This window comes from Meles meles, chromosome 4 (genome assembly GCF_922984935.1).
Source record: "Meles meles chromosome 4, mMelMel3.1 paternal haplotype, whole genome shotgun sequence".
NCBI lineage: Eukaryota > Metazoa > Chordata > Mammalia > Carnivora > Mustelidae > Meles > Meles meles.
The window spans coordinates 162000555-162024439 of record NC_060069.1 but is presented as its reverse complement, the minus strand read 5'-3'; the positions used below and the strand labels follow the sequence as shown (position 1 = coordinate 162024439).

Genomic DNA, 23885 nt, shown 5'->3' with positions numbered 1-23885 from the left:
CCTCCTTTTTTTTAAAGATTTTATTTATTTATTTGACAGACACATCACAAGCAGGCAGAGAGGCAGGCAGGCTCCCTGCTGAGCAGAGAGCCCGATGCGGGGCTCGATCCCAGGACCCTGAGATCATGACCTGAGCAGAAGGCAGAGGCTTAACCCACTGAGCCACTCAGGCGCTCGACCTTCTCTTCTGTTGATTAGGTAGTCAAAGACCGTATTTCCAACTAAGGTCATATTTACAGATTCCAGGGGTTTGTAAAAGCTTACTATTTGGCGATTTGGATGAGTATCTGGGGATTCTTATCCTTTTCTTAACACTTTAGTGACAGTCAGAAATGATGCCAAAATAAACAAATTCAGAGAATAATTTAAATCTCCCTGGTTTGGGGACGCCTGGGTGGCTCAGTGGGTTAAAGCGTCTGCCTCCGGCTCAGGTCATGATCCCAGGGTCCTGGGTTCGAGCCCCACATCGGGCTCCCTGCTCAACGGGAAGCCTGCTTCTCCCTCTTCCCAGGCTCCTGTGTGTGCTGTCAAATGACTCAATCAAATCTCACAAATAAATAAATAAACACTCCCTAGTTTGAATCTGTGCAAGGTCCCTGGAGCGTGGAGGCTGAAGGCTGGACCCTGTCCTCTTGGCCCACCGCCCCCTCCCCCACTCCTGTCCCTTGCTCGGCTACACGGACCACACTGACCTTCCTGGGTTCTTCCAGCCCCAAATCTTGTTCCTGCCCCAGGCATTAGCGCCCTGGCTGTTCTCAGCCCAGAACATTCCTCCTTGAGAACAAGACGTGGCTTCTCCGGTCACCTGTCACCTGTCCAGGGCGCCTTCCGGAGCACCTGACCTCAGACCCGCTCCCATTCACGTCTTCCTCGTGCTTCACATTAATTCTCATTAGTGGAAATTTTGTTATAAAATGAGACCTTGTTGAGGCCCCTCTCCTGGAATAGATCACCCCAGGGGCAGAGTTTGAGTTTCTGTGTTTGCAGAGCCTGGGACAGAAGCCTGCCAAGTAACTGCTGGGTGAAGCCTGGCCTGGGCTGAGCCAAGGATGCTTCTGCCTCTGTCCACACCTGGTGGCCCTGTGCCTGTCAGTCCCACAGGGACCTGTCAGTCCCACTGTGCCAGTCCCACAGGTCCGGTGGGCCCCAGAACCCCAAGAGGCCAGCTCCTTAGAAGTCAAGAGCACACAGGTTTGAAATCCTGTTGGGGGTGTCCTTCCCGGTGGCCCCAGGGCGCCCTCTGGCCGCAGCCAGCGTTGATGGGGAGCACCTGGGTGACACGTGTTTCTGAGCAGCGTTTGTGACTTCAGGCCAAGCTTCCGGAGAGCTCCGGTTCCTTCCCAGTCCCCGGACCGCGCGGACAGTCTCCGAGGGCAGGCTCTGGGTCCGCGGGGCACCTGCACCACGGGGGGCAGAAATCAGTCCCGGGTACCCCGCCTCGGGGAAGCCAGAGCCCGGGTGCCGGGTCCTGGCCAGGCGCCAGGCCAGTGGGGCGGAGACCTGGGGGCGGGGGAGGGGGCGGGGTCCTGGCCCGGCGCCTGGCCAGTGGGCGCGGGGAGTTGGGGGCGGGTTCCGGCCTCGCGGCCTTGCAGCGGGGGTGGGGGCGGGGTCCCGGGCCCGCGGCTGGGCAGGGGGCAGGGAGTTGGGGGCGGGAGAGGGGTGCGGCGAGAGGGAGGGGCGGGAACAAGCGCGGCTGCGGGCGGGGCGCTCCGCACTCGGGATTGGCCGCGCGCCGGCCCCCGCCCCCGCCTCTCGGCCAATCGCCTGCGCGCACCGTCGGCCGCGGGGTCCCGCAGGTCCAGGTTCCCGGCTTCGGTGAGCAGAGTCGTGCCCGCAGCTCCCGCGCACGGTCGCTCCCGCCCCGCGCCGCTTTCCCGCGTCCCGGTCCAGGTGAGCGCCCGCCGGGCCGAGACCCGCTCCGCCGCTGGGCCGGAGGCTCGGGCTGGGGTCCCGGGTCGGGGGTCCGGATCGCCCCCCCCCCAGTTGCATCATCTCCAGCCGCACGCGGCGAGCGGGGCTGGCGTCCCGCACCCCGGACCGCCCCGCTCCCGCGCGTCGGGGCGCTCGTGAAACTGTGGGTGCCGCCGCGGCCCCGGGCCTGCGCCCCGACTCCCGTGGCTGTGGAGCGAATGGGGTGGGGGCGGGGCGGGGCGCGATCACTGAGTTTTCGCTGCATTTTTTGGACGGGAAAGGGCTGTTTCGCAAATGCTCCTTCCCCAGTTGTAGGAGGCGGGAGTCAATATTGACGGAGGTGCGGGTGTCCGCGGGGGGAGGGGACGCGGGGTGGGGGGAGGATGCCCTGAAACCCCCACTTCCCCGAACCCTAAGCGAGGCGGACGGCCGGACTGGGGAGTGGGGCGGCGAGGGGCGGGGACGCCTGGTGACCTGGGCGTGCGTACGCCGGACTGTCCCTCCGGGCCTCGCTCTCCCACCCGAACACACACTTTGAGAGTTCAGCACCCCCTGCGCCCTTGACCCTGACCACCCCGACCCCCACCCCCACCCCCAAACACGGGGCCGGCTGGTGCGCGTCTGCAGAGCACGGGGTGCACACGGGCGGTCCTGACCGGGGTGGGGGGGGAGGGGTGTCTTGCGGTTTAAGGTGAGGCTGGAGCCCGCCGGGCGGCGCCAGGTGAAGCCGCCTCCGCAGGACGCACGTGCGTCGGCCCGCGGGTTCGGACCGACCCAGTGCTGTTGGGGGCGCGGACACTCGCTCGGCTTCCATCAGGGGACGCAGCGGCTCCTACCGGGCGGTAGGTTGCGCCAGGCGAGGTCAGTCGCCAGAAAGGAGGCGCGGGTGGCCAGACCGGCAGTCCTGCGGCCCAGCACGCGCCTACTGGGCCGGGGCGCTGCCGGCCCCTAACGGGGAGCGACGTTGGTGACAGCGGCTTCTGCAAGATGCCGGTCACCTGCCCACAGCCAACTCCGGCGACTGCCTGGGAACAGGCGCTGTTCTGCTTAGGTCTTTCCAAAAGGAGAAAGAAGGAGATCCTCGAGTGGGTTCAGGGAAGATCTGACCCCTGTAGAAGTCCGTGGTCCCCTTGAAGGAACCACCGCTCTAAGGATGCCGCGGGGCAGGACAGCGGGGAGCTGGTTTCTCCCAGAATGCCCCAGCCTTGGGGGGAGCCTCGGCCTTGAGAATCCTGGAGGGATTCTCCTCCAGGATTCTCAAGGCGTGTGACTTGCAAAGGGTCCTGATCCTCTTAACCCCCTGCTGGCAGGCTCTGGCCTGGGTGTCTGTGGGGAGCCACTAGGCTGGGCTACATCAGGCCACCTGCTCTGGGGGAAAGAGACCCAGCTGGGGCGGCCTCTGCCCTCGCCCATCACCTGGCCAGGTGAGCTCCAGAGGAGAAAGGGAGCAGGGGAGCGGATTTGCACCCACATGGGAGGAACCCTGTGCCCAGCTTCAGCCCAGTTCCCCAGGGCCCCCAGCCTTTTCACAGCGGAACTGCCCTACAGAGCTCTTGGGGAGCAGAGACGAGCACGGCTGGGATCTGGGGTCCCTCCCGCTTCCCAGAGGAGAGACGGCCCGGAGCCACGTCCCCTACCATGAGCTTCTGGCAGGGACTTTTCCAAACCCACAGGATTCCAGAGTGTTTTGTTTTTGTTTTTTAAGATTTTATTTATTTGACAGAGATCACAAATAGGCAGAGAGGCAGGCAGAGGGAGAGGGAGAAGCAGGCTCCCCGCAGAGCAGAGAGCCGGACATGGGGCTCAATCCTAGAATCCCGAGATCATGACCTGAGCCGAAGGCAGACGCTTCACTGAGCCACCCCGGCGGCCCAGATCACCCCCCCCACCCCGCCGAACCTGCCCTATGGATGCCATTCGAAGCCATTTTTACAACTTTGTGTTCAGGTTTGACAGTCACAGTCAAGATACCGTCACCTCCACATAGGAACTCTTTTTTTCCCCCATGTGCCCTTATATTGAGAAGAGATTTTAAACTTTATTGCTTTTTCATGACCCAGTAATATTTCTATCTTGTGGGGATGCCGACATCCGTCTCGTTGGCGTGGTCGCCCGCGGCGAGCCGCACTGCCACGGATGCGGTGCCCAGACACCCCCTTCCCGGTCGCCGGGGTCGGTCTGTGCCTGGGAGGGGGGCGCCGACCCGCACGGTGGGTCTGTGTTAACGTCTTGGGGAGCGCCCGGGGCTGCAGTTCAAACTCGTACTCATTCCCATCCCCCCGCCCCAGGGGGACCAGCTGAGCCGAACCCCCCAGGTCTGACGGCAGGTGTTTAGAAACGGCCTGAACGGACTCTGTCCCCTCCCTTCGGCAGATCCCAGCATGCCTTTCGAGACGCCCCAAGCAGACGGGTGCGCGGCATGCCCCCACCTCTCAGGGGCACAGCTGGGGAAAAGGAGCCTGGAGAAGGGGCACCCGGGGGACAAAGAAGCCAAGGAACGCCTGTGGATCCGTCCCGATGCCCCAAGCAGGTGCTCCTGGCAGCTGGGCAGGCCCGTCTCCGACTCTCCGCATCACCATGCCGCCTTGTAAGTGCCCGGGGACAGTTGGCCGTGGAAGGGAGGACTTGGTTTCCTGGGAGCCCCCTGGCCTGAGTTGTGGTCCCCCCTCGAAATCCCTCCAGAGGGGCGGTGAGCTGGGGCGGGGGCACCGTCGTGGGGAGTGGGCCGAGGCTCAGAGAGGCCCGGGCTTGTCTGCTCGGTAGCCCGGCACCTAGACCGTGCGCAGCGAGGGTCGGCGCTGAGCCCGTAACAAGCCACAGACTTGGAGCGACCCGTGGGGGAGACGTTTCCTGCCCCATCGCACGGGGTGCCCCCTCGTGTGGGAGGCCAGCCCGCAGGTGTTGGTCATTAGGAACAGGCCTGCGCTTTTCTGCAGCAGGTGATGAACGCTTCTGATCGGGAAATAGTTTCCTGCCCCGGAACTCTTCGTGGTTGGGCCGAGGCTGTCGCATGGAGACATGTTGAGTTCTTGGATGTTTGTGACGATCTCGTGTGAAGAACTGTCCGTAGAAAACTCTGTCTTTAACGAAAACCCACGATACCTGTGACGTGTTGTAGGTGCAGGAGATCTGTCTGTAGGAAAGGGAAAAAAAGGACAGAAGTCCCTGTCCCAGGATAAAAGCTGAGTCCGCTAAACCCCAGGGTTGTCTCGTGTCGGTATAACCTCCCCGCAGCGGGACAGGTAGGTCCGGGGATGTGCCCCCGGGGGTGTGCTGTTTGTCCCGGGGATGCTGCTGGACCAGCGCTCGTGATCCCCGGTTTGAACATCAGAAGTGAGGGCTGCAGGGAGCGCAGGCCTCAGCTGACAGAGACGGAGAATGTCCCAGAAGCCACAAACAGACGAGTCTCAGGGCGGGGAGTGGAGGGGGCCACATTGGCCGCTGCGACGGGATGAGCCCTCATGTCCCAGGCAAAGCCCAGCTGTGGGCAGACGGGCTGCGAGGCTGGGGCATGGTTGCTGGGGTCAGCCGCGGCGTGGCAGGGTGGGGGGGGGCAGCAGAGAGAGACCCCGGTTCCTGCAGGCTCCCGAGCTCCAACTCCGAAAGCGGGGGGGGTGGAAAGGATGCTCTCCCAGGTGGTGAGACAGTGTTAGACCTGCGTCTCACAGACCAGCTGATCCGTCCCCTAAAAACGGCGTCCCCCGGGACGCTCGTTCCAGCTCAGGCCCAGAGTTCCGAGGGTGTTGGGGCTGACACGCCGGGAGAATGCAAGACCCCAGGGACCCGGGGCCCGTGGAGCTCGGGGAGCCTCGGGTGAGGGCGCCGGTGTGCTGTGGCTGGGTGGGGGGGAGGCGGTGTCTGGATGGACCGAAGCCGCAGGGACATCGGGGGAGGGGATTCTAGATGGTTCCCAGGTGGAATGGGCTTGGGAAGAGGGCCAGGGTGGGCGCAGCTGTGAGGGGTGTGGTTTACCTGAAGATGCTGTGGGGTTACCCTCCCGAAGGCCTCCAGGCTCCTCCCTGCTCGGTTCTCTCTCGGGCTCCCAGGCTGCTCACCTTGGCCAAGCTTCTGGGGGGCGGGGTTTGCCCCCAAGGCCTGGTGCTGAGTCAGGAACCCAGGTTCTCCTGCCCAGAGAGGGTGGGCCTCAGCCCCTGCCCGGGGCAGGGTGATTCAGGGGTGGCTGTTTACCTCTGCGCCTTTGGCTAGTTGATGAATCAGCCCCCGGCCTCACGCTGAGGTCCTGGCCTCCCTCCCAGGCCAAGGTCAGGAGCCCTGGGCCCCCAGCCAGGCTCGCCCTTCAGCCGCACATCTGTGAGGCGTCTCTCTGTGGAGCTCGCCCCAGGGGGTGTCCTCTAAGCCTCTTGGAAGGCTGCAGTGGGAGGCTGGTTCCGGCTTGTCCAGGCCCCCAGGCTGGAATGCTGCCTCCTTAGGGCTTCTGGACCCCCCGGGAAGCAGGGCCCGCGGGTGCTGGGCGTGGGGCCAGGAATCTGGCCACGGCAGGTTCCTGGAGCAGTGGACCTGCTGCGTCTGAGAACCCCAGAATGTGCGTGAGAGCCAGGGCTGTAGGAAGCGGCTGCGTCTCTGGAAACTTGGGTCTGTGGGGCATGTCCCAGGTGAACGCTGGGCGAGCACACCGTGGCGCGGACAGGAGGAGGGGCGGAGTCGGCACCGGTCCCCGAGGGTAGGGATGGAGGAAGGTTCGTGGGGGCCCTTCAGGAAGTGCACGTATCCTGGTTTGCACACCCACGCCAGCTGGGCTGTCCACACCCGCCCGTCCCCTGTCACCAGGTGGAGAATGGGGATAGGCAGCCAGTCGCCCGGATGTGAAGGGAGACAGCAGGTCCATGATAGGGAAACCCGCACTGAGCTGGAGGTCTGCCTCGGAATTCATCCTGACCTTGACCCCAGGGGCACCAGGGACTTCTCCACGGTCGCTGTGGTTTGGTTTTGAGCATGGTACTTCACACCGCCGGGGCCTGGCATTTTCTAGATGGCACCAGGTGCCTGGTACGAGCCCTTTACGGCCACCGTCCCCGGCCTGATGGGCAGACGGCAGCCCCGGGGGCCCTGGGGCTCTGGGTCTGCATCAGTGCGTTCATCGAGGAAAGGAAAAGCAGGAATCCTGGGGCTTGGGTTGAGAGAGGGAAGGAGGTGAGGGTCCCCAGAGAAGACGTCCCGAACGGATCGAGCGGGACCTCGTCAAAGTCAGTGCTGTCCTTCAGTGTCCTTATCGGGAAATAACGTAACGTGAGAAGTTGCAGAAACCCTGCAGAGGGGTCCTGCGTCCCTGCGCCCGGCCACCCTGTGACCCCTGCTGCCGAGGACATGACCTTGACGCAGCTGACCCCGAGCCAAGCTCCAGGCAGGGCTTGTGCGTGTCCTCCTGTGGTGTGTGTGCCCGCGCGGGTGTGAGAGTGCCTGTGGCCTTCACCCTGTGTGTGGATTCAGTCTTCACTCGGATCCCAGGAAACCCCGTTCTTCGATTTGCTTCTTGACTTACTGAAGACAACGTGCCAGACTGCCAAGACGAGACTGGATAATCATGGACTCCTCCATTTTAGGGCAAAATCCCCCAAAATCTTGCCAGATATCCTGAAGAAAATTGGGGACACCCCCATGGTGAGAATCAACAAGATTGGGAAGAAGTTTGGCTTAAAGTGTGAGCTCCGTGAGTGCCTGGTGTCCTCTGTCCTGTGGTTGGTTCGGGGAGCACAGGGATGGGGGGGTGGACCCCCGGACCCCCCTACGGGGGCTTTTCCTGGCCCGTCACCCAGCAGGGGCTCCTCAGGGGCCTTTGTCTCCTTCAGGGGAGGGACCGTGGGGCCAACGGTGGAGGCAGGAGGGAGTGTCCCAGGGGACCAGCCCTCCTCCAGGTGCAGGCGGAGGTGGGAACGGAGAGGGGCTGGTTTGCAGAATCAGCAGAGACCGTTTCTGTCCCCACATTGGGCTGTATCAGAGCACGGGGGTGGGGATCGGTGGGGGGATCGGTGGGGGCAGGGCCTCCTCCTCTCCTGATCCATCCTTGGCTCCCAGTGGCCAAGTGCGAGTTCTTCAACGCGGGCGGGAGCGTGAAGGACAGGATCAGCCTGCGGATGATCGAGGACGCCGAGCGGGCTGGAACTCTGAAGCCCGGGGACACCATCATTGAGCCGACGTCCGGGAACACCGGTGAGTGTTGGGACAGGCCGGGAGGGTCCCCTGGCCCAGGGCGACAACCCGCTGGTGCATGCTGGCCTGTGTGGCTGGCCTCGTCCCTCGACCGTTTGCACCAGCTGCTCCTGTCAGGGGAGGGGGTGTGGCCCCAGGACCAGCAGGGGCGCCCCCTCACCCCGCACCCCGCCATCCCCAGGGATCGGCCTGGCCTTGGCTGCTGCCGTGAAAGGCTACCGCTGCGTCATCGTGATGCCCGAGAAGATGAGCACCGAGAAGGTGGGGGCAGGGGTCCTCCCCCCGGGGCCGCCCCTGCATGCCAGTCCTGGTTGCAGGGTCGGGGACGTGCAGGCCTCTGTGTTCCTCTGCAGGTGGACGTGCTGCGGGCCCTGGGGGCGGAGATTGTGAGGACACCCACCACCGCCAGATTCGACTCCCCTGAGTCGCACGTGGGGGTGGCGTGGAGGCTCCGAAACGAGATCCCCAATTCTCACATTCTGGACCAGGTGAGGCTGGGGGCCGGGGGCGGGCGTGCCCTCGGAGGCAGGGACTCTGGGGACAGGGCGCACTGGCCGCAGGGGTGCCTGGCCCGCAGGCAGGGGCGTCTCGGCTGGTCAGGCCCTGGGCTGGAACGGCCTGTGTGGGGGGCCCCTGGAAGTGCCGTGTGGGTGTAAAACGCACAAAACCCTTTTTTCTGGACGCTCTCTGCGTCACTCGCTTCCCTCCCGGGGCTCCCGGAGATGGGATTTTGTGTTCTGTGCCTGCGGAGGTTCCCAAAACGGCCCGTGCTGTGGCCCCCGTCACCCGAGCTCCCGGGAGCGTCCCGGCTCTGAGCCGTGCACCTCCCGCGCTGTGGCTGTAGCCCCTAGTGTGTCTGACCTCGCCGTCTTTGCACAGTACCGCAACGCCAGCAACCCCCTTGCTCACTACGACACGACCGCCGAGGAGATCCTGCAGCAGTGTGAGGGTGCGTACCCTGTCCCGCCCCGCAGTCCGTCTCTGCGGCTTCTACCCCTGCTTGCCTGGCAGTGTCCGAGTCCCTTACCCTCTCCCTGGCAAACTCCTATTCATCCTTCAAAACCCAGCTCAGATGCCCTGGCTCTGTGACATGCTCTGCTGAGCCTCTCCCTAGAGAGGTTTTCTCCCTCCGGTGTGCTTTTTTGGACTTTGCCTTTGCCTCTTGTCTAACCCCAGACACGAGCAGTCCTGTTTGTGTGCCCAGCGGGCCGTCCTCCAGACGTGTAGGGGCTCCCGAGCTCAGGGAGCGTGTGTGTCCCCGGCAAGGGCTGGACACGTCCCCAGGCTCACGCTGTGGCAGGGCACTTGACATCGAGCCCCGATCTGAACGGGTGGTGGCAGCTGGGGTTGGTTTCCTTACCTCACGGACGGACGGGAGCTTCCTCGGAGCCTTTCCACACGCTCAGAGCCAAGGCCCCAAGGGGGTGTGGCAGTGTTTGCTGACGGGCCGTTTCCCAAAGACACTTGAGGGAGGCGTTGCGGGGCGCTGGGCCCCGCTGGGTTTCTGCTCGGAGTCTGGTGCTGGCGTGGGCTTCCGTGCAGCCGCGTTCTGAGCCCAGGAGCCAGGCGGCGAGCTCCAAGCATTGGGTCACCCTGTCCCTTGGCAAAAACCCGCGTCTGCCCCGGCATGCGTGCCCACGCAGACTTGTCTGCGGCCGCCGGAGCTCGCCCCTCAGCAGGCTGAGAGCGGGGGATGTTGGAGCCGAGCCTCAGGGATGTCCTCTGTCTCCTCTGTAACTCGGTTCCCTTAGTCCCGTCCCCAGATGGACTCAGCCGCCCCCGGGCCCGGGCCCCCAGGGGCAGCCTCCGCGGAGGGACACACGCCACTTCGGGGTTGCCGTGGCCGTGGGTCGCCAGCACACACTGGAGTGAAGCCCCCGGGGTCACTCGCCGTGAATGCTTTCAGAGATCCGGCTGTAATGAAAGGCTGTTGAAACACGAGAATGTTTCTCTGGAACTTTTCCATAACCGCCCTCACTTGGGTTAGGTTTTCACCCGTTAGCAGGCGCGGGGGTGGCTCCGTCGGTGAAGCGTCTGCCTTCGGCTCAGGTCATGACCCCGGGGGCCTGGGATCGAGCCCCATGCCGACCCCCTGCTCACAGGGGACCCTGCTTCTCCCTCTGCGTCTGCTGCTCCCCGTTCTTGCGTGTGTGCTCTGTCTCAAGTTTTAAGGAAAGGAAAAGGCGGGTGGGCAGGCTGGGTCGTGGCCCGGGGATGTTCCCCTGACGCAGCTTCTCCCACCAGGGAAGCTGGACATGCTGGTGGCTTCGGCGGGCACGGGTGGCACCATCACCGGCGTCGCCAGGAAGCTGAAGGAGAAGTGCCCGGGGTGCAAGGCGAGTGGCCCGGGGGCTGCGGACGGGCGGGAGGTGGGGGCATGTGGGCGCCGGCCCTGCCCCCTGATGCAGGCCCCGACGTGGGCGCGTCTCCCCCCTGCCGCCTCGGCCACCGCTGGAGGCGGACCCGACCCGTCAGGCGTCCAGGCATCCGGCCCCCAGAGCGGCCTCTGCTTTAGGGCTGAGAGTTCCTCCGTTCCTGCTTCCAGCCTTGTGTCCCGGACGGTGCGCATGTCTGGGCCGGTCCAGGAGTGGCCCATGACCTACGTGCCCAGACCTACGTGCCCGTCTGGGGGCGGACGGTTGGCTTGGGTGGCCTCCAAGGACTATTCCAGAAGCTCTAAGCTCTTAGGCTCAGGTGCCAATGTGCCGCACCTGGGAGGGCATCTGGGTTTAGGGTTTGGCCCGGGCCTGGGGAGGGGCTTATAGAAACATCCAACGAGTGGTTCGTTCTCTGCCCTCTAGGCCTCCCAGGCTTCAGCTGTCCCCACAGGCAGTCAGCGCTTTCCTGGGGCGCCTTGCTACCAGGTTCTCCCCTGGGAGGCTCCTTCCCCCGAATGTCAGCCCCTCTCAGTGCCCCGAGTGAATGTTTACTGTGGAATCTGCCCAAGGCTGGGGGTGTGGGTTCTGGCTTTCCAGCTCAGCCCGAGGCCTGGGAAGGAGGCCGTTGCCCCAGGGGCTGATCTTTATCCAGGGCTTGCTAGGGTCGGGATCGGCCACCTGGGTGAGAACCAGGCCTGGCGGGATGGGACTTGTGCACAGCTCAGGCCCCAACGCTGCCCGCTCTGCAGATCATCGGGGTGGATCCTGAGGGCTCCATCCTCGCGGAGCCCGAGGAGCTGAACCAGACCGAGCAGACCATGTACGAGGTGGAGGGGATCGGTTATGACTTCATCCCCACGGTGCTGGACCGGTCGGTAGGTAGAGCCGGGCTGCCTCCCCGTAAGGGGCTCCAGCCCTCCACGTCGGGCGCCCTTGGACCGGCCTTCGTACGGAGGGGGCGCCAGGAAGGGAGCATGGTCTTGGCGTCAAGGCCGGGTAACCGGCTGCACCGTTCAGGTGTGTGCCGTGGCCTTGCTGGGCGCGGACGTGGACGTGGCCGGTCAGACCCAGCTTTGTGTGCCCGTCCGGACGCCAGATGAGGCTCTTGAGAGGGTCTGGGTTGGGCCCGTGGGGACATACGGGGATGCAGGGGGCGGGCCGCACCCCTCCAGGCCTTCGGTCCCGTCCCGTCCGCAGGTGGTGGATCAATGGTTCAAGAGCAATGACGAGGAGGCCTTCGCCTTCGCCCGCATGCTGATCGCGCAGGAGGGTCTGCTGTGCGGTGAGCTGGGCGCGGGGGAGTGGGCTGGCCCTCTGCCCGCTTCCAGTCCAGGGTGCGAGAGACGCCCTCCTCCTGGGGCTGTGGGAGGCGGCAGCCGGGCTTCTCAGGTGCCGCCCGCCCGCCCTTCAGTGCTCGGTGGGCATCGTGCTGGCGCGAGGGCAGGAGGCCGGGGAGCGTGGAGCTCTGGGCGGGTGCTCCGGGGTCCCCACGTGCTCTGTGCTCTCTGCGGAACGGTCTTGCTGAGAACAGGGACATGGCGCGCAGATCAGGGGCAGCGTGAGCGGTGAGGGGCCTGGGGACACAGCAGACCCCAGTAGCCTGACGGGAGAGGAAGTTGCCATCGAGCTCCTGGGAAAGTAGGCACCGGGGTCCGGGCGTGCCCCGGGCGTCTGCCTCCACCTGTGTCCCGCACCCTGTGAGAAGAGCCCTGGTGGTGCCATCAGCCGTGCTGGGCTGTTCTGGGGGCGAGGCCAAGGCTCTTGGGACACTTGTGTTTCTAATCAAGCCCCTCACTGACTTGGAGCCGGGGCTTCTCGGGGCTTCTCGGGGCTTCTCTCGACGGGAGCCTCCGGCAGGAGAGGTGCTGGGAACGCCCTGGAGAGGCTGGAGGGCATCTGTCACAAGGCACGGGGCAGAGGGAGGTGGGAGGACACTCCAGCAGCTCTCAAAGGCCCCCGAGGGAAGCAGTGGTTTTGACCCCCAGGGGCTTGGGGGGGGGGGGACAGGCAGTGCACGTGCTCTGTGAAAGCCACCACGGGTCTCAGGGTTTCCCTGGGGCAGGGCCGAGTGAGGGAAGCCTGGGCCCACACAGAGCTCGGTGGTAAGAGAGGAGGGCGGGGGCCCTGAGAAGCGGGCGCTCTCCGCGGAGGCAGAGCCCGACAGAGCGTGCCGGGCACACGGGCTCACGGGCTCACGGTCCACTCCGCAGGAGGCAGCGCGGGCAGCGCCGTGTCGGTGGCCGTGAAGGCGGCGCGGGAGCTGCGGGAGGGCCAGCGCTGCGTGGTGATCCTGCCTGACTCTGTGCGCAACTACATGTGAGACGCGCCCCCTCGCCCGCCCGGGTCGCCCCGGCCTTCCCGGCCGCGCTCGGGCCGGCCGCCGAGCCTCCCCTGACGTCCGCAGGCAGAGCGTGGCGGGGTGGGGGCCTGTGCGACACCCGCAGGCCCTGTGTCCTCCCTCCTGGCCCTTGGGGGCCCCTTGGGGTCTCAGGAGTCCGTGGTTTTGCCTCCCAGCTCGTCCCCCCCCCCCATCTTCTAGACGCATTTACAGTCTGGGCCTAAAGCACCTGTCGAGGGAGGAGGGGTCCAGCGGCCGTGACCGCGCCTCCCTGCGGCCCTCCGCGCTCCCCTGCCTCCGTCCAGCCTCGGGCCGAGGCGCTCCCAGTGTGGGGCTCAGATGGCCCCGTGGGATCTGGTGCGGAACGTGTGACCAGTGGCCTCCGAGGCCCCTTCACTTTGTGTCCCGACTCTGCAGACCGTAGGCCCGGCTGATGGCCCCGGGCTGGTGCGCTCTGCGGCGGGCTTGTGGGGGGCAGAGATCTAGAGACGCCCCCTCCGCCCACCAGACCCTCACCCTATGCTCCGCAGCCCGGGAGCTGGGGTACGTGTCCCTGGTGCTCTCCCGGGGGCGGCCTGAGTCACGTCTGGGCTCCTGAGGCCAAATGGCCCCGAGCTGGGCGGCTCACCCGCCCCGGTCAGGAGGGGTGTCCGACTCCGTGAGCTCGTCTGCCGCATGTGCGACCAAGTCTGAAGGGGAGTGGGGGGGGCGGGTGTGGGCGGGGTGAATGCATGAGGTGCCCGTGGTGCGGCCGGTGTCCCTCACCCCCAGGAGGGTCGCACTCCCTTTGTCCCCGAGTGGGACTGGGAGTGGGCTGGGGAGGAGGTGACCCTGGGGCCGCGAGGGGCTTGCTGGCCCAGGTCCGGGGACGGGACTACTGTGTCCTGTGCTCGTTCAGACGCAGACACGGGTCGGGTCGCTGCTTGTCCAGCTCTCCCACCGGGTCCCCACGGGGTCCCCCTCACCCTGCAGCCTCGGCCGCGGTGGGATCTCTGCTGGACTGTGGCATCCGGCGGGGCGTGCTGGTCTCTCTGGGCGCCCGGGTCCCCCTCGTGTGGGCAGAAGGGCAGTGAGACCCTCCGTGCAGACCCTGGTGACCTCACGATGCCCGCAGGTCCAAGTTCCTGAGCGACAAGTGGATGCTGCAGAAGGGCTTCCTGAAGGAGGAGGACTTCACGGTGACCAAGCCGTGGTGAGGACCGACCCCCCCAAGGCCCCGTGTGACCGCAGGGCACGTGCTCCTGGTCCCTGCCTCCCGTGCCCCGGTTCACGGCCCGCCCTGCGCTGTCGCTCAGGTGGTGGCATCTCCGGGTTCAGGAGCTGAGCCTGTCGGCGCCGCTGACTGTGCTGCCCACGGTCACCTGCGAGCACACCATCGAGATCCTGCGCGAGAAGGGCTTCGACCAGGTGCCCGTGGTCGACGAGTCGGGGTCAGTGTCCGACCCCCAGCGGGGACTGCACTCCTCACTGCGGGACAGGGCGGCCGCGGGGACCCACGCCGACGGGTGGGCGGTGGCGGACGAGCAGTTGCTGCGCAGCCACCGAGGCGGGGAGCGGGCCACGTGCACCCCTGCGGCCGGGGCCCTCCTGCCCCGTGGCGCTCTCGCTGTGCGCCCCGGGGCAGGTGGGGCACGCCAGGCCTGGTAGGCCACGCACAGGTGACCCGCGTGCACAGGCTCCCAAGACAACCCCACGCTTGCCCCGGGAGTCCAGGTCCTGGGGGGCGGCCTCGGTGTTGATCAGAACGGAAGCCCCCAGGAGACCGGCCGGTTTGCACAGTCTGCCCCCCGCACGCCCTGCTCGTGCTGGCCGAGGTCCGAGAGGACTTGCGCCTTTGGCCAGAGGGCACCGTCTGACGCCGAGGGCGACCTCAGACATGTTCTGCCCTGGGGAAGGAAGGGGTACCTGCCCCGAGCCCTGACCCTGAGTCTGCCCCCCACCCTCCAGGGCGATCCTGGGGATGGTGACCCTGGGCAACATGCTGTCGTCCCTGCTCGCCGGGAAGGTTCAGCCGTCGGACCAGGTTCGGAAAGTCCTGTACAAGCAGTTCCAGCAGGTACGGGCGCCGCTGGGCCAGCTGCGGAGACGCCGCCTGGAGGGCACGGTGTGGCCCCCCGGGGTTCGGGAGCCTGCTTGGCCTCGGGGGGCACGACTGTCCCATAACGCAGGCCACGCCTTTCCTGGGCACACTCGTGAGGAACACCTGGTGCGCCCGATTGTCCAGCAAGAACTGGAAGGTTCTGGGAATGTGCCGGGGCTGGGGGGACCCCGTGGGTGTCCTAAGACCGAGACAGTCCCCAACACGCCGTGGCCCGAGCGCTCTGGCCCCCACCTGCTGTGTTCCACGCAAGAGGCCCGGGGATCGGGGGTCGGGCCCCAAGCCGGGGACGAAGGTGCAGCTCCCCTCCCCCAGCACACGGCGGCGGGCCTGCAGAGCCCCCCTCGCCACGCCATGCCCAGGAGAGCTCGCCTCCCGGCCTGGACCCCCACCCCCTCTCCTCCGGGTCCGCCTGCTTCCTCCAACCACCAGCACCCCCGCTGCCCCGGCCTGGCCCTCCTCATGACCCACCGAGCCCCCAGCTGCGGTCTGAGTGTGCTTCCTGTCCGCGAGCGCCGTGAGGCTGTCTGGCCCCCACGCCCCTGAGCCCGGTGTCCCGCGCAAGTGACTGGCCAGCCCGGCTGAGCACCGGTGGCCCGTGCATGGGCCCCGCGGCCAAGCGAGCTGTCGAGCTCCCTCCTTCCGTCTCGGGACTGCCACGCGGTGACCACGTCCTACACGTCCCAGTTCACAGTTGGGACAGGACACCGTCACCAGTCACCCCGAAGACTTCCCACGCTCCCTGACCCCCAGCACCACGGAGGCCACGCCCGTCCTGTCCTCACAGGTGGCGTATGCCACGTGTCCGGCTGCTTCCCCACGTCTCCCTGATTTGTCCTCCATCCGCAGGGGGCCGCACACGTGGTCTGTCCCCTTCCTCCTCGCGGTGTGTCCCCTCCCAGCTCCACCGCATCTCAGGCCTTTTGGGGTTGATTCCTGCCTCGGCGAGTGGCTGCCCCCGCGCCGTGGCCTTCGGCAGGCCGGCGTGGCTCCCCGCCTCTCACCGCTGGGGGGTCTCCGCGCTGGTGGCCGCTGTGGTTCTGTGCGTGCGCGCTGCTCGTAGAGCCTGAGGACGGGCAGGCAGAGCGGGACTGCCACCTGCCACCTAAGTCTGTTTTGTTCCCTCCTTTAGAGGCCACGCCGGCAGGTCTCTGTCTTCAGAGCACGGCCGAGCCCCGGGCAGGGCCCCCCATGGGTTCTGCTGCTTTCAGGACCCTCAGTGTCTCTGTGGGGACCCCAGCGTCCTGCCACCCAGATGCTGGGCAGGGCCGGTGGGAGCAAACCACGAAGGGGCCCTGGTGTGCCCGCTCCACTCCGGGCACCACGGGGCCGGTGTGGATGGAGGCAGGATGTCGTCCTTCGCCAGGCGTGCGAGGCTTCCGTGGACCAGATCCTGCCTGGAGGCAAATGCAGGGGCCACGCGATAAAGCCTGGGTGGGACCCGTGTCGCAGGCACCCGGCAGTGAGCCGTGGCCGCCCCGACCCCCTGGCTCTCCATGACCCCTGCGGTCGTCTCGGCCATGTCACGTCGGACCTGCCGAGGCGCGTTCAGGGGCGCTTGGCTCCCGCAGGCCGGTGCTGCCGTGCTCGGCCTGCCCTGGCGCCCAGCGTGGCTATGGTGGGGCCCTGCTGACCCTTTCTGCCCGGCCCCGTGAGCACGTGTCCTCTCACGGGAGGTCACCCCCGTCACTGGAGCCAGATGGGAAGGGCGCCCCGCGAGGCTGTGGCGTGGCCAGCCAGTTTGGAAGTCAGTTCGGGGCTTGTGCAGCTCGCATCTGATCGGGACCCCCTCGCTGTGTGGCTGGAGAGGGTCGTCCAGCCCCCGCGGCCCCTCCCAGGGAATGGCCTCCCACGTGGAGGCCGTGGGGACGGGGCACTGTCCAGGTCTGTGAAGGACTTTCCTGGGATCGTGAACAGATGACCCGAGTGCGTGGTTAACGCCAAGTGACCCTTGGGGCTGGGCCGCGGCGCCCAGTCTGTAAGTCCCCTTCTGAGAACCTCGCAGTGCTCCCCTGTGCCTCCGGGCCCCTTAAAACTGGAAAGAGCTTTCAAAGGGCATGAGTTCAACCCGCAGGGAGGTCGCCTTTGATCACTGTGAACATCGTCTCCCCGGGAGGGACGAGTGTGACGAGCCCCCACCAGGGTCAGGGAGCCCCGACCCGAACAGCCTCCTCAGACTGATTTGTAAATGAATGTAGAGTCTGGGGCCAGTGAGGCCTCTCGCTGACGGCACACATCTTCCCTCTGGACGCGAGGTCACGTAGCTCCCCGGCTCCCAGGCGTTTGGGCCGAGAAACCTCATCTCAGGTCTTTCCTGAGGTGTGATGTTGGCTACTTGGGGGGACGTGGGTCTGGGCAGCCCTTCCCAAGGGGCTGGACCCGCCTAGACCTGGGTACGGGGTCAGCTGGTGGTGAGCTGTGGACCGAGCGGGGTGACAGGCCTGGAGATGGGGACCACCGTGGGCCAGCCTTGTGCCCCCCCACCCCGGAGGACCAGAGTCTCCGTGCCATGGCTGGACGTCCGTCCCCCTCCTGGTTTTCCTTCCTGGATCCTCCGTCCACTCTGTAGTCCCCTGATTCCATTCCCCGTCTTGTCGGAAACACGCTTCCGTGAAGCCACACGCAGGCGCGTCTGCTTGTGTTCGTGTTTGAAAGGTGGACCCGAGTGTCCTCGTCCTTCCTCGCCGCGGGTTCTCCTCTGTCTCGGGCGCCCAGTGCGGCGCTGAGTTCCCACAGTCCCTTTCTCCGCCCCATCTCCTCTCCTTAAGTCTCGTGCTGGAGTCCGTCTGTCGCGATGCATGACCGATGTCCGTTGTTCGCAAAGGCCGGCTGAGGTGGGGGTTCCGTCTTGGTCTCCTGGGGTCTCCGGGCTGTGACCGGTCCCTCCGTGCTGGTGTCCCGCAGAGCGATACTGCGTGTGAGCCCCCCCACACCACCGGTTTACCCCTCGTCTTTTCTCCGGTTTCACCTCTCCCAGAATGGCAGGACTGAACGGGGATCAGACCGCGGGAAGCTCTGCCGGCCGCGTCCACGCAGGGTTAGGTACAGGACGTCCTGTGTCTTTCCAGGGACTGGTGGCCCGTCTTCGTGTCTGCTCACACGCATTCTGCGGCTCTCTCCATCCTGTGTTTCATTTGTGACTCAGCAAAGGGCTGCAGGGGGCCTTCTGGGGCGGTGTCCAACTTGTCCTAGGCTTTGCTGCCTTCACTGGACGGCCGGGCAGGCAGCGCCCACGGGGGCGGCGGCTCTCCGGCTCTGGCCGGGTTGGAGTGTGGCTGGGCCGCCCCTGTGGGCGCTGAGTCCCGCTTCTCTTCCAGATCCGCCTGACGGACCCGCTGGGCCAGCTCTCGCGCATCCTGGAGATGGACCACTTCGCCCTGGTGGTCCACGAGCAGATCCAGTGTGAGTAGGGCCGGCTCCAGGCTGGGCTGGGACCGGGAGAAGGGAGCCCTGCGGGGCGCTGGCCGCCACGGCCCGACCCCAGGTGCCGTGCGCCTTCCTGCCGTGAGCTGTGCGGGGCAGGAAGGCCCTTGTCCCTCGAAGGGCATCTGGGAGTTGGTGGGGAGCCGACTTCAGCCCTCACTGGCCTTGCACTGTAGCTCTGAGGGACCCCCCCCCTCTGGGCCTACTTGGGGTCCACTGCTGGGGAGGCCACGGGGCTTTCGGACGGCCGGTCCGGTCCTGGGGACGATGAGGCCTGGGGAGGTGAGAATCAGGCGGGGCCTGGAACCTGCCCCCCCTCCCAACAGAGGGCTGGGCTTGGGGCCGGGACGGCCCCGAGTCTAACCCCTCTCCCGTCCTTGGCTCCACAGCACGGGACCTGGCCTTGTCGGGCGTGGTGGGGGGGCCCGCAGGTATGTACGGCCCGCCCGGCCCGGAGACGGCTCGGGGTCCGAATCGCAGCCTCTGAGGGCAAAGGAGGGCATCCGGCGTCCTGGAGCCTGAGCTTGCGCGCAAGGGTTCCTCCTCCCAGCGTCACATTTACTCCTCTCTGAGCATCTGGTCAAAACAAAACAGAACAGAACAAAGAGCCCGGAGGTCCAAGTTCAGGGTCCAGGAGTAAAGTTTTCTTAGAGTCACACTCGGCAGCGCTTCCTGCCGTGCCGGCAGAGCCGAGCGGTCATCACGGCCCGCGTGGCCCGTGGCATGCCTCGGCTGTGGGCGCGTTTCTCCTGGAGGGGCTGGAGGGCGGGTCCCAGAGGCGCCTGCAGACCCCCTTTGCCTGCGCTCCCTGCAGTGCACGGGGCTGGCCCTTCCCCTTGTTTCTTCCTGGGGTGCCCCCCCCCCGTGCCTTCCTGACCCCCTCCCGTGACCTCTGCTCTCAAAGGCCACACAGAGTGGTGCTGGGCGGAGAGGTGGGACCTGGGCCCTTCCCACCCGCTCCTCGGCTCTGCCGGTCCTCTGTGTGTCGCTCACGGCTCTCCAGGGACACCAGGATGTGTGGATGTAGGGAGAGGGGTTCGGTGTTAGGAACCGGCTCACGCGACGCGGCTGGCAGGTCCCAGGGGCTGCAGGGTGAGCGGGCAGGCCTAGGGCCCAAGAAGAGCCGATATCAGTTTGAGTCCAAAGACAGGAACTTCACTTCTGACTCAGGGGGCATCAGCCTTTGTGTTCTGTTCAGGCCTTCGGCTGATTAGGTGGGGCTCACCAGGCCAGGGAGGGCATCTGCTGTACTGCACGGACCCATCACATACCTGGGCTCGCCTGGGCCAGAATACGTTTGACCGAATACTCGCACGCCCCGTGACTTAGCGAAGTGGACACGTGGAATTAGCCATCCCCAAACCCTCTGCCCGTTGGCAGCCAGTGCAGCAGCCACCGAGAGAGAGGGACCCGGGTCTGACGACAGCCCAGAGCTGTGAGCTGGTGTGGTTCGTGGGTGTGGGCCGGGTCGGAACTTCACGCAAGAACACGAGCGCCGGCCACCGAGGGGGCCCCGCAGAGGAAGTAGTGAGACGGGGCGTCGGGCCCAGCAGACCTGGCGGGGAGAAGCCAGGACCCCAGTCTGTGTGGCTTCGCCCAGATGGCTCGTGCCGGAGGACGGCTGCTGTTGGGGTCGGCTTGGGCGCTCCTGGGCACCGGCTGCGCCCGGATGTGGCAGGGCCGCGTGTCCCCGAGTGCACACTGAGGCGCCTTCACACCCTCCCGCCTTGTTCGTCCTCAGACCACAGCGACGGGAAGTCCAGCAAGAGGCAGATGGTGTTCGGCGTCGTCACGGCCATTGACCTGCTGAACTTCGTGGCTGCTCGGGAGCGGGAGCAGAAGACAGAGTCCGGACCCGCCGGGGCCACCGTACAGCTCTGACGCCACCTGCGGGGGCCGTGCGCTGTGGCTTCTGACAGCCCGAGCGCACACCCCACGACTGCCGACTGCCTGCCGCCCGGCTCCGCTCTCCCGTGATGGGCAGCAGGGAAGGCGGATGACGCTGAGCCTGCGGCCGGCGGGAACGTTCATTCCCCTTTGTTAACGCCTGGCTACCCCTGTGCGTCTATTTATGGTTTGTTAGAGTAGACGGCGTTCTTTAACTCTCTTCTAACCCGTTTCAACGCAAAAATCTGAGTAGAGCCCAGCCAGGTGGCGGCATGCACGCGACAACAGGAGCAGGGTGGGCAGAAGCAGCAGCGGGTGCTTTTTCTCGGTCCCTCCGAGGACGGGGAGCAACAGAAAGGCGTCTGGGAAGGTGGGGTGCGTGTGATGCCCCTCGCACGCAGCAGGGTCTGCGTGGGGCCGGGTCGCTCAGAGGGACTTGTCTGGGGTTTTCTGATTGAGGTGACGTTCCCATAACATTCAGTCGGTTTAAAAACGTCCTGTTATTGGGGTCATGTAGCCAGTCCCTTCCCTGGCCTCTCTGGCAGCTGCCAACCTTTGTGTCTCATGGGTCTGTCTGAATTCATCACATAAACAGAATCCTATGGTTCGGCCTTCTGTGTCTGGCTTCTGTGGCTCAGCGCGACGCTTCCGGAGCTCACCCACACGTAGCGGGCGACTCTTCTCCTGCTTAGGGCCGAGTAACTTTCTGCCGCACTGCGGGACACGGCTCATCCCTTCGTGCACAGTGGGCGGGCGTCTGGGTGGTTTCTGCCGCCGGGCTGCCGTGAACTCCGATGTGTGCCCAAGTATTTGTCTGCGGGTTGGCTTCGAACTCTCTGGTTCTGCACCCGGCTGGAAACTGCTGGGTCACGTGATAATGCCGCACGTGTGTGTGTGTGCATGCGTGTGCATATGCGTGCGTGCGTGAGTGAGTGCAGCTCTCACCAGGCTGTTGCACAGCCGCGGCGCCCACTTCCGTCCCAGCCCGCCGTGCTCAGGGTTCCGGTTCCTCCGCGAGCTTGTCCACAGTTGCTGGGCTCTGGTTCCAGGCGTCCTGCCTGTGTTTTCCCAGTGACTGGTGACGCTCAGCATCGTTATGCTTTTTGGTCGGTTGTAGGTCTTGGCAGAGGTGCCCGTACTTCTGTGCCCATTCCTCATTGGGGTTGTCTTTTGTTGTCCAGTTGGAGAACTTCTTTATATATTTTTTAAGATTTTTATTTATTTTTATTTGACAGAGAGACAGCGAGAGAGGGAACACGAGCAGGGGGAGTGGGAGAGGGAGAAGCAGGCTCTCTGCTGATCAGGGAGCCTGATGCAGGCTTGATCCCTGGACCCTGGGATCATGACCTGAGCTGAAGGCAGACGCGCAACGACTGAGCCAACCAGGCGCCCCTGTTTATATATCGTAGAACTAGATCCTTATCTGATTGTGACCTGCAGAGGTTTTTGCCTGTTCTGTGGGTGACTGTTCCCCTTCTAGCGTACAACAGCTTCAGCTTTGACGAAGTTCAGTTTCTTTCTTTTGTTATACCTTCACTCTTATATGTACAAACCCACTACCAGATCCAAGGTCATGATACTTTATACCTGTTTTCTTCTAAGACTTTCATAGTTTTAGCTGTCATATTTGGTTTATTAACCCATTTTGAGTTCATTTTTATACAGGGTGTGAGGTAGGGATCCAGCCTTTTGTGTGTGTGTGTGTGTGGATGTGGATGTCTGGCTGTTAGAGAATGTCCCCCATCGAATGGTCTTGGCGTTGAAAATCCACGGGGGAAGTGTTTATTTCTGGGCTCTGAATTCTCATCGGTCAGGAGATCCGTCCTTAGGCCAATGCCACACCATTGATGACTGTAGCTTCGGTAGTAAGTTTGGAAATCAGGAACTGTGAGCCCTCCAGCTTTTGTTCATTTTTAGTATGATTTTGGAAATCAGGGTGTATCTTGATGTATTTTGCTTCACGTTTCTTGTGCTCGGAATTCTTTGAGCTTCTTGGATTCTGCTATTTGACTAGAAACAGTTCCAGAAAGAAAAAAGAAAGCAGAGAAAGAAATCACCAGCGAAGTAATTTCAAGACCCTTCCCAGACTAAAAGACGTGATGTTGTAAGTCGAGAGGGTCCATCCAGCACCCCGCACCAGGGATGGGGAAGGACTCGCACGGGTAACATCACTGTGAGATGTTCGGTCACTGGGGACAGGATCGGAAAGCAGCTTCCAGAGGTGGGTGGGGAAACCCAGTTCCCCTAGAAAGTCTGGGAAGGAGGAAGGCGTCTGACTTGATCTCTAGCTTGCGGAGGCTGGGAGACGGAGCAGAGCCTAAAAACATCTGGAACGGGGAGGAATACAGGCCAGGCCCTCCCTTAACAGCAAGGAGGGGATGCAGGCCTTTCCACCCAGGCACTGGGAGAGGTGCTCCCCCCAACAAGCTCCAGGTCACCCCGAATGGTTGGGGGGGCGGGTCCCTGACAGGGCTAGTCAGCCGTGGGCTGTAGCAAGACAGACGGCTCCAGGGGGTGCTCGGAGGGGAGGGAACATGAGAGGCCTGCAAACATCTGAGTCACAAGCCTGGTAGAAAGTAGGGGTTGCTTTCGTCCCTAGGAAACACCACAAAAAGGCCATCTGAATGAAGACTGGACTGTTGACCCTTCAACAGCCCAGGCTTGGGGCGCCAGCCTTTCTGCACTGCAGTAAAGAATCTCACTTTCTGTTCCTCAGAAACTTAACTGTTGGGGCGCCTGGGAGGCTCCGTCGGTTGAGCGCCCGCCTTCGGCTCAGGTCACGGTCTCAGGGTCCTGGGATCGAGCCCCGCGTCGGGCTCCCTGCTCAGCAGGGCGTCTGCTCTCCCTCTGCCTGCCCTGCTCGTCTCCTCTCTCGCTCGCTCTCCCACTCTCACTCTCAAACAGAATCTTGAAAAAGAAACGTAACCGCTCACAGCCTACCACTGACGAGAAGCCTTGCTGGTAACCTGCACCATTAACACATAGTCTGTTCCATTTCTGCTGTATTTTTACACTAGGCTAAGCTGTAGGTTGTTAAGAAAATACACATACGGACTCGACTACGGAGAAGAATCCACGGACAGGCGGATCCTCGTGGTCCGAGCCCGTGGTGTTCGCGGGTTTGCTGTCGGAGGGAGACAGGCACGGTGCCGAACACAGCTAGGCTGGGACTAAGGGCTGCTTCCTAAAACCCAGAAACACTGCGTGGGGATCCACACAAACGTTACCATAAACCATCAGAAGGGGGTCTGCGCTGGTGGGAGGGGCCTGGGGGCAGGGGGGCCCGCACCCCTGCAGATAACAAGGAGTACGGCAAACGAGGGTTTGGAGCCACACAGGCGAGGGGCACAGGCTGCGGCCGGGGACTGAGCTGCTGTGTCTCGAGGGCAGCCTGGTGCTCTGGAGTCCATACCCAGGCGGGGTGGGTCTGGGACTTGCTCGTGCCCACGGTAAGCCGCCTGGAACTCGGGCTGGATCGGAGCAGAACGGTGACGTAAAAAAAAAAAAAAAACAAAACAAAACCTTTTTACACACGAAGCCGGTAAAAGTTAGTTTCTGGACAGAAAGGAAAGTATCTTAGGTACATTTCTGAAACTCGGTAGTCCCTGTATTAGGCTTCTGTGAACCAGGGACCGGATGGAGAGGACAGTCCTGTCTGGTGGCCCGTGTCTGTCAGAAGACT

The 23885-nt window shown here is 64.2% G+C and overlaps 1 protein-coding gene across 2 annotated transcripts; it reads left to right on the top strand.

The window, feature by feature from the left end:
* The first annotated feature begins 1747 nt into the window (after positions 1-1747).
* CBS (cystathionine beta-synthase) lies at positions 1748-20811 on the top strand. Of its 2 annotated transcripts, XM_046003362.1 has the most exons (17): positions 1748-1890; positions 4285-4498; positions 7473-7579; positions 7945-8079; positions 8261-8340; positions 8433-8567; positions 8959-9028; positions 10324-10415; positions 11207-11332; positions 11655-11739; positions 12668-12773; positions 13910-13987; positions 14091-14225; positions 14743-14851; positions 18211-18295; positions 18706-18747; positions 20058-20811. In XM_046003362.1, the coding sequence occupies exons 2-17, from the start codon at positions 4293-4295 to the stop codon at positions 20195-20197; spliced, it is 1731 nt and encodes a 576-aa protein (XP_045859318.1). In that variant the 5' UTR covers positions 1748-1890; positions 4285-4292; the 3' UTR covers positions 20198-20811. The 2 variants fall into 2 exon arrangements, with proteins under 2 accessions (XP_045859318.1, XP_045859320.1); XM_046003364.1 differs by lacking the exon at positions 18706-18747.
* The last annotated feature ends 3074 nt before the right edge of the window (positions 20812-23885 follow it).